The sequence below is a fragment of the Fukomys damarensis genome, unplaced genomic scaffold (assembly GCF_012274545.1).
Source record: "Fukomys damarensis isolate Sample0158 unplaced genomic scaffold, DMR_v1.0_HiC HiC_scaffold_14, whole genome shotgun sequence".
Taxonomy (NCBI): Eukaryota; Metazoa; Chordata; class Mammalia; order Rodentia; family Bathyergidae; genus Fukomys; species Fukomys damarensis.
The window spans coordinates 52700806-52715648 of record NW_022900926.1 but is presented as its reverse complement, the minus strand read 5'-3'; the positions used below and the strand labels follow the sequence as shown (position 1 = coordinate 52715648).

Here is a 14843-nt window from a genome sequence, read left to right as displayed (position 1 = left end):
TTTTTCTTCCTGTTCACATTGTCATGATTTATGAGCATCTGCTTATTAATATTTTTCTTTCTTATAGGAAGTCTTTTTTTTTTTTTTGGCACCGGGGATTGAATTCGGGTCCTTGCGCTTGCAAGGCAGGCCACCGAACCGCTGAGCTAAATCCCTCGTCCGTATCTTATAGGAAGTCTTTATCTGAGTACCTAACGTAATGCTTGGAACACAGTAAATACTTGAGAGGGGAAAAGATGACAGGGCACATCCTGGGGGCGTCCGACCTCCACAAATTGCAACTTAAAAATCCTCCTAGCCGCACACGACAGAGCTAAGATTTTGCTTCCCAAGTAAAGTTGGCCTCGGCTGGTTCTGGAGCAAAGAAGCCAGAGGTCTGCCCACAGCTCTTTCCCTTTCAGCTAGGAAATCGAGACTGACGTAACCTTGGCTTCACCTCGTCTTCAAAGAGGAATGAGGGGGCGGTGGAGCCCCAGTAAATGCCAGTCCACGTACCTTGGACACCGAAGAGGTGGCCATAATCCTAGCAGTTGGGAGGATTCCGGATGCACAGGAGATTTCCCGCGCGCCCTAGCGGCAAGAGGGCAAAGGTTAGTGATGAGCCATACGGCCTGTTGATTGGCTGTCGTCGCTTTCTCGGGTGGGCTTCCGGTGTGCGGAGGCGGGGCTGCAGAGCAGGGCGGGCAGAACGAGGCCTGGGACCAGCGGGCTACCAGCCTCTTGGCGAGTAAGATATGGCTTGCGGCTTCCGCAGGTCCATTGCCAGTCAGGTATGAATACCAGAGTGGGTGGAAGAAAGACTCCCCATAAGTCAGGGACTGCAAACCCCCTTGCCTCTACGGACAGTCTTCACTCAGTAAGAGAGCGAGTTCTGTGGAATTGAGTTAGTTTTGGCGGTCTCCTCGCTGTTGGGGGTAGGGAAATCTGAAGGGTCAGAAAGTGGGGTTGAGATCGCTTTCTCAGGGTAAAAAGTAAACCTTGAAAAGCACTTGTTGCTTCCTTCACTCCTCAGCCCAGAGTTTAGCATTCTTCGCTGTACTTTGGATCGAATGTCTTTGGGCCATGATTAAAACCCTAAGAAATCAGTGTTCCTCACACGTGAAGTTGATAATGGACCTAAATTGCCACTGGAAAGTATCTTGCAGATAATTCTCAGCAGCCTACCATTTCTGTGTGTGTGTGTGTGTGTGTGTATTTTTATGTTTTTTGGCAAACCCAGAAGTATATGAAGCAATTTTTCTTGATTCACATTTTAACACCTTTTTTGAGAATAGAGTAATAACTGCAGGATCTGGAATTGATCAAAAATGAATTTTTTAAATCCATTGGCCATCTGTGGAATTTTACAAGGATTGTGTGTTATGGTCTGTCATACCAATTTCCTTCTTATTAATGAGAGTATTGGTGGACATATTTTGGCTCATTTTTATTGTTTCTAGGCATATGTAGGAGATTCCTTCAGGCTTGTCTTTATGTACTGCCACAGCCAATGCTAACTCCCCAAATCCCACCACCATCACATTTTGATGAGAGAAGTTGATTTTATTTACTAGAATAAGGGAAAGCTTTACCACCAGGTTAGAGCTTTGGTAGTGTCTCAGATTGGAAAGGCATGTTAGGTCAGATTTACTGAGAATTTGAAATATGGTTTAAGGCTGACTTTAATCCTACCACTTTAGAGGCTGAGGTAGGAGGATCACCATGAGTTCGAGATCAACCTGAACTACACAGACCTATCTCAAAAAAAAAGTGAATCAAATCATATCACTTATCTTTCTACTTTTCACAGACTCTCTACCACATGCTTAGTTTATCATCCTTCTAAATTCGTGTAACTACATTTATGCTATTTTATACTTTCTATAGGTTCCAGCCAGTGTTTTCTTTAACACAGTAAAATTTCCTTTTGCATTACATTCCCACTGTGTAGATTATTCCTTGTCCCTAAAAAGAAATGGATTCTATACATACTATGACTGTTTATGTAAGTAAGATGAAAGTTTCATTAAATAATGTATGCATTCATTTTCTTTTTTTATTTGTTTCTCAGTATCTTTACCAAAATCGGTATTCTGGCATTTTTATTTTGTTTTGTTTTTATTTTATGCCATATAAATAATGATAATACTCATCATCCGGAATATGTACCTATACATGATATATCTTGCTTCTTTTTTTCCCATTTCTCTCCCCTCCCAACCCCCTCCCCTCTTTATCTACAAAAGCCTTGTTTCCATTTTTTCCTTCTATTTTTTCTTGTCCCTTTCCTTTCTCCCTTCCCCCTCCTATGTTCTTCTCTTTTGAACATTTTGTTCCTATTTCCCAATATATATTATACATTTTGGTCCTTTAAGAGTGTGATCTCAAGGTATATATATTTAGCTAGAAATATCTCAAGCTTATCCTTTATGGAAGCGTAGTACTCCATTGTATGTATATTTTTTAAAAAATCTTTGTCCATTCATTGGTTGTTGGGCATTTCCAAGATTTAGCTATTACAAACTGTGTCGCTGTAAACCTAAGTGTGCATATATTCCTGTGGTGTGATGCTTTTAATTCTTTTGGGAACATACCAAGAAGGGGAATAGCTGGGTTGAATGCAACTCCACTTTTAGTTTTTTGGGGGATTCTCCAAACTGATTTCCACACTCCCACCAACAGTAGAGAAAGTTTCCTTTTTTTTTTTTATAGCCCTTCCAGCACTTGCTATTGGTTGATTTCTTGATAACACTCATTTCTTGAGTGAGATAGAATCTCAGCATTGTTTTAATTTGTATCTTTCACATGACCAGTGATGTGGAATATTTTTTCATATATTTGTTGCTGTTTGTACTTCCTTGTCTGAGTCTATTCATTTCAGATGCCCGTTTTTGCTTTGGTTCTTTAAATTTGGGCGATGTGATTTTCTTTTTTTGTTCTTTATATTCTAAATATTAGTTCTTTGAAGAATAGCTGGTAAAATTTTTTTCCCATTCTTTGGGTTGTCTCTTCACTCTGTCAGTGGTTTCTTTTGCTGTGCAGAAGCTTTTTAATATCCAGTTGGTGATTCTTTGTAATATTTCTTGCATAATTGGGGTTTTGTTTTTAAAGTCTTTGCCTATATCTGTCTGCAAGAGTTTTACCTGTTCTATCCCTTCTCAGCCTTTTGGCTAAGAGCAAGTGAAGAATTTTACCTATTCCATCTTCCAGCAGATTGTTTCTGTTTTTAGAGTTAGATCTTTGATCCCTTTTGATTTTAGTTTATGGTGAGAGACATGGGTCTAAGTTCAATCTTTGGCATGTGGAAAGCCAGTTTTTCCAGCACCATTTATTAAAAAAGCTATTCTTCTAGTTAAAGTGTTTGGCCCCTTTGTCAAAGACAGCTGAGTGTGTTTGCAGTTGTTTCTACATCTTCTATTCTGTTCCATTGATCCTTGAGTCTGTTTGTTGAGGCACTGTTTCTGATAAATCTATTTTTATGTAAATATTATTGAAAAGGTAGCCCAGAACAAAGGCAGTTTGTACTTTGCAAAGTTTTCCTTTCGAAAAAGTTTCTCCTTTTTCATTTAGCTTTAAGTTTAAATTTTAAAAAGAAAAAATAGGTTGGATATGCTGGCACATGTTCAGCACCTGGCAGACTGAGGCGGGAGGATCACAGTGAATTCTAAGCCAGCTACATAGTGAGTTCAATGCCAGCCTGAATTATAGAGTGAGACCCTGACTCAAAAAACCAAAACCAAACCAAACCAAAACAAGAAAAAATCAGCCAGTTCATTAAAAATTTTTTTTACTTTTAATTTAGAATGAATTCAGAGAAAAGTTGTGAAATAGCACTGAGAAGTACTGACATTTTGCCACATTTGCTTCATCATTCTGTGTCTTGGTAGTTTGTTTTTTTTCTGTGTTGTTTGAGTGTAGGTTTCACACACTGTGCTCCTCTACCTCTTGATACATAATCTTTTTTTTTTCTAAGTCCAAGACTTACATATCTACAATATAGTTTTTAGATTCACATAACATTGATAGAATACTTTAATCTATAGTCCATATTATAGCTTTATGGATTTTTTTTCCACAGATTGCATTTAGTTGTCATGTAACTTGTGCATTTTAAGTGGCTTTGAAATGTCTTCATTAACTTATCTCTGCAGAACTTAATAGAAGCAATACACTGATAAGAGTGAGTGAATAGGAAGATAGGCCTTAAAGCTGCTGTTGAATTTCAGGTGTACTAGTAGGAGATGCTTAGGTTACTGGGGGCTTACCCCCACCCAGTATCACACCTTTAATCCACATTTTTACAACTTAATCCAGCCACGTTTGACTGCATGAAGCTTTGGGGGGACATTTAGATACAATTCATAACACCTCTGAACCCTAACGTTTCAGTCGTTACTTTTAGTTTTTGTTTGCATAGTGGATCTAATCTAGACCTGTCTCTTTGGAGGAGCAAATGTGGAACACAAATATTCTCTTGGTAGAACAGAATCTGACCTGGTTGTGTTAGAATCCGAAGTGAAGAATAATCAGGGATAATTGCTAATTTAAGTGACTTATGACTTGGAAGAGTAAGTGTTAAACTTTTTAAGAATTTTAAGACTCATGGCCTTGGAGACTGTGTTATATGTATAAAAATACAGAAATAATATAAGATGATACCAGCTCTGCCACCTAGACATCTGGTTGCATATGACCTCTTTTTCATTAGCAAAAGTTAAAGCTTTTATGTGGTTGCCATTGATTTTGATCCTGAACCTGGCAAGTTTAGCTCCCATAAGAAATTAGTACCTGTCTAATGTCAGGCTGATATTTTTTGACTTTGTGTTCATTATCTGGATTCTGAGAATAGGAATCAAGTTTGCCTGTGTGCCAGAGAAACAAATGGCTGCAGTAAATATTAGCCATTATTGTGTTTTGTTAGAATTTGTGAGTGTGGGATGTTTTGAGTTTTCCTTACCACTACAACCCTATACACTTTCTGCGGAGTGGGATCCAGCTGTCATCCATTCCCTTAGATAAGTAGTGGCAAACCTATGGCATGCCATAGGTTATCATTGAAAGCTCTAAAGGGTTCACCGTCACTGCCTTTGATGAATGCGTTAGTGCCACAGAAAATTAAATAAATAGAAAGCTACATATTTGAGACATACTGCCTAACTTTAAGTGCAAATTTCTTGCTGTGAACGTATTGCCTAATTTTAAATAGGAACCAGTCAGTCTCTCCTTCCTTCTCTCTGTTCCTGTTTCCCTTTTTCTCTTTCCCTCCCTCCCCCTGTACTACAGATTGAATCTAGGGCTTTCACACTGAGCTGCATCCCAAGCCTTTGTTTTATTTTTTTGTTTGTTTGTTTCAATTTTTACTTTTGAGACAGGGTTTTACTAAATTACTAAATTGCTTAGGCTGAGTTCAAATTTGTAATCCTGCTGCCTCAGCCTCCCAGAATGCTGGGATTACAGGCATATGCCACCACCACACAGCTTCAATGGGAATTTCTTAAGAATACTTTTATTAGTTGTGGTTTGGCAAGGAAAAAATGTCTCATTTTTGCTAAAATAATGACTTCATTGTAAAGAATTAATACAAAATGTAAAGAATTTTTAAAAGTGCATCTCCTTTGTGAACACATTATCATTAACATTGGTTAACTTCTTTTGAGGTATTTCTATGCAAGTATATAGGCAGGAAAATAAGAAGATAGGAAGATTGAACAAACTTCATAAAAACTGGGCTGTGTTGTAATTTGTTTTTATTTAGTTTTTTTTCCCCCCCTTCAGTTTCATCATGGAAGATGTTCAAGTATTAAACTTATGTTTGTTTAATTTTAACAAGAAAAAGAAACCCTAAGTACAATTTCAAGAATTATTGATGTATTTCCTAAATTAAGTCCAGATAGATGAGAAAATGGATTATGAAAGACATTGCAACTTGGATTTTTTTTTTAATTTGATGTTTCAAATTTAGTATTAACCCCTGGTATTAGAGATGAAACCAATAGGATTATAGTTCTCATGACTTTGTTTTCTCTTTTCTAATTTGCATTGGGTAGCTTCCTTAGAATTTATATTTGTAGTTTGTTAATTTAGATGTTATTTATTTTTGGTAAGTTTTCCCTTCTGTTGAATATTGTGCCTTGTCTGCTATTACCTTTGTCATACCTCTGATTACAGCTGCTACTTGGGGTGAACCCATGTGTGCTTCCATTCAGTTACTGTTAACAGTCCATCATACTCCCTGAAGTTTGCTGGTTCCAACACAGACTTAGTTCCATTGTGATACTTATTTTAGGTGAGCACATCTGCTTCATGTGTGTATGATTTTTAGGTGATACCATGGAAATTAAGCCCCTGTTGTCTATGGCAATGACCTTGACGACACTATCTTACAGTAGCTCATTCTTCTCAGTCTATCACTTCTGCCCTCCAACATCATCTCCTAGATAAACTGTTGCTTACATGAATTTTCTCAGGCTCAGAAAATTTGGGACAGTGGGGGTATGGGATGACGTCAAGATAATCTGTCTGTGAAAACTTTTAATTTTTCTTGGATTCTGTTGGCTCATCTCTATGACTTCTAAGACCAAATTAGAAATCCTGCCAAATGAGTCTGCTCTGTTCTGCTTCAGAATCTTTTATATCTCCTTTTGCCTATCACTCTCAAAATTTGTGGCTTTGGGCTTTGTCCTTATGTATTTACTACTGGAAAACAATCTACGTACTTTCTTTTTTTTCTGTTTGCTTGTTTGCCAATATTCCCGACACAGCAGAGATCTTTGTAAGGTGAACTCCTGGGCCCTTACTCATAAAACGCATAATTTGTATTTCTGAAGACAGCTAGGGACTTAGACTATTTTTGCTTTAAAAAGTGAGGGAAGGGGCTCCTCTTGGGATTAAAAACAGAACAAGTCTTGACTTTCACTTTGTACCTTAAAACTTTAGGTCAGATCCTTTCTTAGCTCTCCATCTAGGCATGTTAATCATCTTTCTAATTATCTTTCTAAAAATTGGAAAGGTTGATGAGCCCTAAGTATATATAACCTATTTCATCCCCCTTTAAGACTGAAGACATTATGGGCCGGGGATTTGGCTCATTGGTTCCACCGCCTGCCTTGCAAGCACAAGGGCCCAAGTTCGATCCCCGGTACCAAAAAAAAAAAAAAAAAAAAAAAAAAAAAAAAGAAAAGAAAAAGAAAAGTAGGTACTAAGACTGAAGATATTAGGATAAGAGATTTACAGAGACATATTGTTGGAACACCCAGAAATCTCTGGTCATTTCCTTAAACTCTCGATCACTGTGGTTTCCAACAATTTTCACAAGACTGAAAATGTCTGAAGGAGAGACAGTCATCACATGGAGACTGAGTTGCCCCTTAAACCTATAGTCTCCTGGAGCCATATTGCAAAAAAATAGCTAAGATAATGATCAACCAGACTGTATCCCATGCCAGCAAATCCATGAAATGTAGTCTTGTTTCTTTGTTTATAGTGAAACCTGATTCTCTTTGTTAAACCCATGCCCTCTTCATCTCAAGCTGAAGGCCCTTTCCTACTTTCTCTTATTTTCTAACTCTGCCTACTAAAATTGCATATGTCTCACACTGGCAAGTCCTGAAATGCTTTTCTGTGATGAGAGTTGGTAACTAACTCTCATAGAAACTATGGGTGTGCAGTGAGTTGAGATTCCTAGCTCCTCTTGGGTGGTGGGGGCCTTATCAGACTCTGTCCAGTGATGTTCCTCTTTTCTGTATTTTAGTAATATCAGTTTTCCTGATTGGATTTATCATATCCCAAATTTTATTTTTCTCTCTTTCTATTTCTGATAATTAAAATGTTTTTTCTGGTTATCTTAGCCCTTCTGTATCATATTTTTGTTTTTAATTATGAATATGCCTTTGTTTTCGTTACTTTATTGTAAAATTTGATAATATTTAGACTCATTTAAATCTTTTTTCATCTTTTTTATTGCATGATTCTTTATTAAATTTATTGGTACATTTTAGGTATACAATACAGTTACATTAATTATTGGGATCTTGTACCTTTACAATTTTTGGTACTTTAGGTATACAATACAGTTACATTAATTATTGGGATCTTGTACCTTTACATGACTTATGTTGGTTCTTATTTTTTCCCCATCCCCCAGCCCTCCCTTCACCCCCTCCACCCTTCCCTGTTTACAAAGATACTGTTACCGTGCTTTTCCTTTTCTCACATTTTTTCTATTCCCTTTTTATCTTTCCCCTACCCCTCCCACTTCTACTCTTTTAGACCTTTTTGTCCTATTACACAATATCAATTATACATTCTGATCCTTACTTACACTTTTAGTTTTTCACACCAGAGAAACTTTGGAATTTACACGTGTGTCTTATTAATTTCACTTTAAGAGTATGTCCTCAATGTGCATCCACTTACTTATAAATGTCTCTAGTTTCTCATTCTTTATGGCTGAATAGTACTCCATTTTATTAAGAAAAAAAAAAACCTACATCTTCTTTTTCCAGTCTCTAGTTGATGGGCACTTGGGCTGTTTCCAAGTTTCAGCTGTTACAAACTGTGCCGCTATAAACATGGGTTAGCATATATCGCTGTGGCATTATTATTTTAATTCTTTTGGGAAGATACCCAGCAGAGGAATAGCTGGGTCAAATGGGACTTCTAATCCTAGTTGTTTGAGGTATCTCCATATTGATTTCCACAGTGGTTGACCAGTCTGCACTCCCACCAACAATGGAGAAAGGTTCCTTTCTCCCCACAACCCTGCCATCATTTTTTATTGTTTGATTTCTTACTAGCAGCTATTCTTTCTGTGGTGAGGTGGAATCTCAGTGTTGTTTTCATCTGCATCTCTCGAATGACCGGTGATGTTGAACATTTTTTCATGTGTTTATTTGATGCTTTTACTTGTTTGAAAAATGTCTGTTCATTTCAGATGCCCATTTTTGAATTAGATCTTTATATTTGGGGGGGTCTGATTTTTTTTTTTTTAGTTCTTTATATATTCTAAATAGTATTACGTTTGTCTGAGGAACAGCTGGTAAAATTTTTTTCCACATTGTGGCTTGTCTCTTTTGCTCTACTGGTAATTTCCCATATATTGCAGAAGCTTTTTTAAAAAGATGAGATCCCAGTTGTTGATTCTTTATGCTAGTTCCCGTGTTACTGAGGATTTGTTCATAATGTCTTTTCCCATGCCAGTATCTTCAAGAGTTCTACCTAACCTATCTTCTAACAGGTTTAGTGTTTCTGTTTTAATATTTGAATCTTTAATCCACTTGGATTTTAGTTTAGTGAATGGTGAAAGATACGGATCTAGTTTTAATCTTTGGCAAGTTGAAATCCAGGTTTTAATGCATTCTTGTTTGATTATACAACATAGCCAGATCCATTTGCTCTGTCCACAGAAAGCCTGAAACGAAGAACCCTTGTGTGCCTCAGCAACTTCCTTTCACACTGACCACTTCTTTTGAGCAGGAGACAGTTGTAAAGGATAGGGGGAAGGGAAAGAATACATGGCTTCTTCGTAAATTTCCAAATACTGGAAAATAAGGGCCGGGGATATAGCTCAGTGGTGCTGCCACCTGCCTTGAAAGTGAAAGGTCCTCCTCCATTTTTTCTGTCCTCATTTTGTTGTATAGATAGAGACATTGCAAAGTACACATTGCAACTACAATTCTGTGGAATTTCTGAAACAAAATGTTTTCTGTATTTCATCTCAGAGAAATGCCACTTGAAAGGTCCCCCCCGATGAGTTTCAGATTCAGCAGGTCTGTGGTGGGGCCCAAGAATTGGCATTTTCTACAATTCATGTGGTGCTGATGCTGTTGGTTCAGAACCGTGGACACATAGCTGTCATCTCTACCAAACCTCTATCTTAACGTACCTTTCTGTGCAAACTCCTTCTCTTTTAGTTCTTGTTTACTGTATTCACATCACAGTAAGTTTCAAATCCTGAAGCATTTATGAAGAATGTTCTCCTATTCCTTGGGTTATATTTTCTTCTGGAAAGGACTTTAATTTTTTGTATGCCATATTTTTTCTGTTTTTCACAAAGTCTCTTCTTCCTCCTCCTGCTTCCCTCCTTTCTCTGCTCCCCTGGTCTTTCAGTGTATTTGCCCTTTTTGTGTTGCTTATTCTTTTTCCTCTTATTCATGCTTGCTAGTTTTGCTTAGACTTTCTATTTGTTTTTATGTTGTGTGAGTGACTTCATTCCTGTTGGATTTGTTCTTTGTTCACTGTACTTGAGTGGCTGCAAAAATACAAAATTTATACTTCCTACTCATTTGTTTCTCTCTACAGTAAGTTGTGGTGACCTGCAGATCATGCTGAACTGACTTGGCACATTGAATTTTGGCTGAGTAACTGTGGTATTTTTCCTTCTTCCTATAAAAGTCCCATCTCTGATTCTTACTTCTCACACACTGTCCATCAGGGTTTGTGCCCTCTAATTTGGAAGACTTCATTGTGTTACCTACAACTTTTACCAGGAAATTAGTAGAATTATCTTGCTTTATTCATTCTCATCTACAGTATGGCAGCATTTATCAGTCACAAGAGGAAAAAATGTTGGCATTCATTTAATTTGTTCCTCTCCAGATTGGGGTATTAATGAGAATTGTTATTTCATGACTTCTTCTTTTTTTTTTTTTTTTTTTTTTTTTTTTTTTTGTAGTACTGGGATCAAACTCAGGACCTTGCACCTTCAAGGCAGGTGTGGTACCACTGAGCTAAATCCCTGGCCCAAACCCCTGCTATTCTGATAAGTAAAGTTTTGATAGGGTTTGAAGATAAGATTTTTCACTAGTATTTACTTGTTTATTTTTAAGTGCCACAAGATTTTTGTCTGGTATTTTTGTTTATTTCTCATGGTACTAGGAATGATCCCAGGGCCTTTACACTGAACTACATCCTTAGGCCTCTCGTTTTAAAAATTTTTTCTTTTGTAAGAGGGTCTTAATAAGTCACTGATTTGCCTGGAATGGGCTTGAACTTACAATTTCCTTGCCTCAGCCTCCCAGAGTGCTGGGATTCTTTTTCCATTTTATTCATAGCTATGTCCACAACACTTAGAACAATGCTTGGCATATAGTAGCCATCAATAAATATTTTTTTAATTGAGTTTATTGGTACATTCTAGGTAGACAGTACAGTTACATTCATTACTGGGATCTTGTACCTTTACATGCCAGGTCTTGGTTCTCATTTTTTCACCTTGTACCTACCCTCCCTTCACCCCCTCCTCCCCTCCCCACCTTCAAACACTTTAATTCCATTTTTACATTTTCTCATTTATTTTCCTTTTCCCTATTCCCCTTTCCCTATCCTTCTCACTGTCCCTACACCTTTGGTCCTTTTCTTCCTATTTCACATTGCTAATTTCCCCTTCAGGATCTTGAGTACTATTTTAGTTTTTCACACCAGAGAAAGTATTCGGTATTTGCATATGTGTGACTTATTTATTTCACTTAGGAGTATATCCTCAAAATGTACCCATTTACCTATGAATGAATCTACTTTCTCATTCTTTATGGGTTAGTAGTATTCCATTTTATAGAAAAACCACATCTTTATCCACTTTCCAATTGATGGGCAGATGGGCTGTTTCCAAGTTTTAGCTCTTACAAACTGTGCTGCTACAAACATGGGTGTGCCTATATCACTGTGATATGATTCTTTCAGTTCTTTTGGAAAGATACCCAACAGAGGGATGGCTGGGTCAAATGGAATCTCTAATTGTAGTTCTTTGAGGTATCTCCATATTGACTTCCATAGTGGTTGCACCAGTCTGCACTGCCACCAACAATGGAAAAGGGTTCTTTTCTCCCCACAAGCCCGCCAACATTTGTTGTTGTGTGATTTCTTGATAGCAACCATTCTTTGTAGGGTGAGGTGAAATCTCAGAGTTGTTTTCATCTGCATCTCTCAAATGACCAGTGATGTGGAGCATTTTTTCATATACTTACTTGCTTCTTTGAGAAATGTCTGTTCATTTCAGATGCCCATTTTAGAATTGGGTCTTCTATTTGGGGGCGCTGGTTGTTTTGAGTTCTTTATATATTTTAGATAATAGTCCTTTGTCTGAGGAGCAGGTGGTAAAAAGTTTTTCCCACATTGTAGGTTGTCTCTTAGTTTTGTTGATGGTTTCTTTTGCAGTACAGAAGGTTTTTAATAAGATGCAATCCCAGTTGTTGATTCTTTCTGCTAGTTCCCGTTCTACTGAGGATTTGTTCATAAAGTCCTTTCCTATGCCACAATAAATATTTTTAAATAGAAAAAATTATCTTTGGGTTCTCAGTGGTTCATCTCTTCTCTTTCTACACCATTTAAAAGTTTTTAAAAGATAAAATTCACTGTTATATAAAAGGTGAATAGTTTGCTGCTTTATGATCAAAGCCTCCCCTCACTGTCAACCCCCAGCAACCACATATCTATCCTTTATCCTTACAGTTTTTGGATTTTCAGAATGTCAAATTCAAAATGCATGATGCATTTGAGGTTCATTTATTTTGTAAGTGATAATATATTATTTTTGAGGCTAAGTAGTATTCCACTGGATCTGGAACAAATATACTAACACTCTTTTCCTGTTTTGTTGTTTTTGATGTTTAGCTTTCCCAAGTGCTGAATCTCCCACCAGAAAACCTGATCAAGTCAATATCTGCAATTCCAATTTCAAAAAAAGAGTTAAGTACGGTGTATTTGTAACAGTTAAAACGTTACTAATTTGTTGATAATTCAAAAAACTTTTAATCTTCAATTTATAAAATGGTCCTTTAAATTAACCGTAGATATTGTTCATTATTTTCTTTAATAAAATTAAATGTATCTTAGATACTCGTGACAGGTAATAGTATTGATATTAATTATTTTGATGTTTTCCTAAGCTAATAATTATATCAATCTTGGGAACAAGTTTCAAATTTAGTTATGTAGCAGTAAATAAAAGAACTAAAATGGTGATAACAACTTCAAAATCAGTTACTTATTTCCTAAAATCTGTTAATTACATTGTACATAATAAGGATATTACTGGAATTTCAGGGCAAGAGCCCCACCTCTGGGGGTTCTAACAGACCAGGCTCAGCCGTGTGTCCCATAATGCTAATCAAGATGAGCAGTGGTACCTGGTGTGGTGGTGCATGCTTATGACCCCAGTACTCACATCACTGTGAGCTCAAACTCAGCCTGGGCCACAGAGTGAGTTCAAGGTCAGGTTGAACTATACTACAAGATCCTGTCTCAAGAAACAAAACAAAATAAAATAAAAGATGAGCAGAGGTGAAGATCAGGAAAGAACTTTTAATCACCATGATCATCCTGGGAAGCACAGATAAAGAAGTTCAAGATTGTCTTTGGAGGTTTTATAGAAAGGTGAACCAAGGCAAGGATTGGAGCTTTGTAGGGTGGGTAATCCTGGTCAAGCCTTGGTCTAGTTGATTGGTATTTCAAGACTTAGGTTCTGGGAGAGCCATTGTGGCTTGAAGAGGCAATTTGGTTCCAATCTTGAGATAACAGCTTCTGCTTGAGCAGGAGCCTTGGTTTTTGTCATAAGGTAATTGCTCTGGTTTAGGGGATAACCTCTTAAAGTGGTCTGTTAGGCTGTGCTTTTTCCTGGAATCCAAAGTGACTAAGGATTTAGGACAGTGATTGGCACTTCTAGGTACCACTCCAGGGGTTCTAGAACTGAATGTTATAAAAGCTGGGCAACCTGATATTCTTATACATCCTAAAAACTACTTTAGTTACTCTTACCATGGTGTCCTTGGTCATGAAGGAGGATGGGATAAGCTGAGTAAATTTAGAATCATTGAGCTTCATAATACAAATATTCCTTAAATGATTCACATGTCTATTTGCAGAGCTGAGCAAAGATGTGATCCAAAGTTTTAAGGTAATAAAGGAGACATAGAGAATTAGTGCAGATGTACCAAGCTTTATCCTGCTTTTATTTACTATTGGGATTGTGTAAGTCCAGCCTTTAGATCTTTGTTACAGGGGGAGAATCTGAATTTTAATCTTGTTTCAAAGACATTTATTTAATAAGTTGAATTATCTCAGTCCATCTTATGAAGTCTATTTCTTTTACCTGCTGCTACTTTAGTAATCCAAAGTACTAAAACTTTGATTAATAAGAAATAAATGTCAAGCATAGCTTCAAAACTTTTCAGAGCTGCAAGTCTAAAATTCTATATATTATTAAGTTTACTCAAGCCAGACATGATGATGGATGCCTGTAATCCTAGAACCCTGGGAGGCTAAGGTAGGAGAATCACAAGTTTGAGCCTAGCCTGGGCAGTTTAGTGAAGTGGTAAGATCCTGTCTCAAAATAAGGAATAAAAAGGCTGAGGATGTAGCTCAGTGCAAAGGCCTTGGGTTCAATCCCCAGCTTTAAAAAAAAGAAAAGTTTAGTCAAATCAAAAGTAACCTCCGTGGCTTTGCCATAATAAGCCCAAGTTCCCTTGTAGTTCTAAGTTCAAGCAAAATTTTTTAAAAATATTATGTAATATGAATCAGTTTGCTCAGGTCTGCTAGTTCTCTCAATTATATTTTTAGCTATGATGATTTTCCTGTATAATATTGATTGTACTATATTAGAATTAAGAACTGTGTCATAAGCCATTAGCACTCGGGTCTGTGGATTTCACCCTAACCAATATTATAGCAATTTCTAAGAAGTAGTGGGAAAATAGCTAAAGCCTTTTAAACCTGTTTTTAATTTTTAAAAGACAAAAGATTTATATGATCTGATCTGAAGAGAAACCAGAATACTGTTTTTAATTTTTAAAGAATGAAAGAGAAAGAAGTAATTTAATAAACTCTATGGGTCTGTCACTATCATCTCTATAGGACCAGTAGTTTCATCT

At 36.9% G+C, this 14843-nt stretch overlaps 2 protein-coding genes across 6 annotated transcripts in view; one reads left to right on the top strand and one right to left on the bottom strand.

The window, feature by feature from the left end:
* Positions 1-568, bottom strand: part of Orc3 (origin recognition complex subunit 3) — a 61378-nt gene extending 60810 nt beyond the window's left edge. For all 3 annotated transcript variants that reach the window (XM_010633265.3, XM_010633266.3, XM_010633267.3), the window contains exon 1: positions 496-568. In XM_010633265.3, the coding sequence (XP_010631567.1) occupies positions 496-519 (24 nt within the window). In that variant the 5' untranslated portion in view covers positions 520-568. The remainder of the gene's footprint in view (positions 1-495) is intronic.
* A 90-nt stretch (positions 569-658) lies between these two features.
* The window catches only part of Rars2 (arginyl-tRNA synthetase 2, mitochondrial), a 104282-nt gene continuing 90097 nt past the window's right edge, over positions 659-14843 (top strand). For all 3 annotated transcript variants that reach the window (XM_033763379.1, XM_010633274.3, XM_019208827.2), the window contains exons 1-2: positions 659-770; positions 12589-12662. In XM_033763379.1, the coding sequence (XP_033619270.1) occupies positions 735-770; positions 12589-12662 (110 nt within the window). In that variant the 5' untranslated portion in view covers positions 659-734. The remainder of the gene's footprint in view (positions 771-12588; positions 12663-14843) is intronic.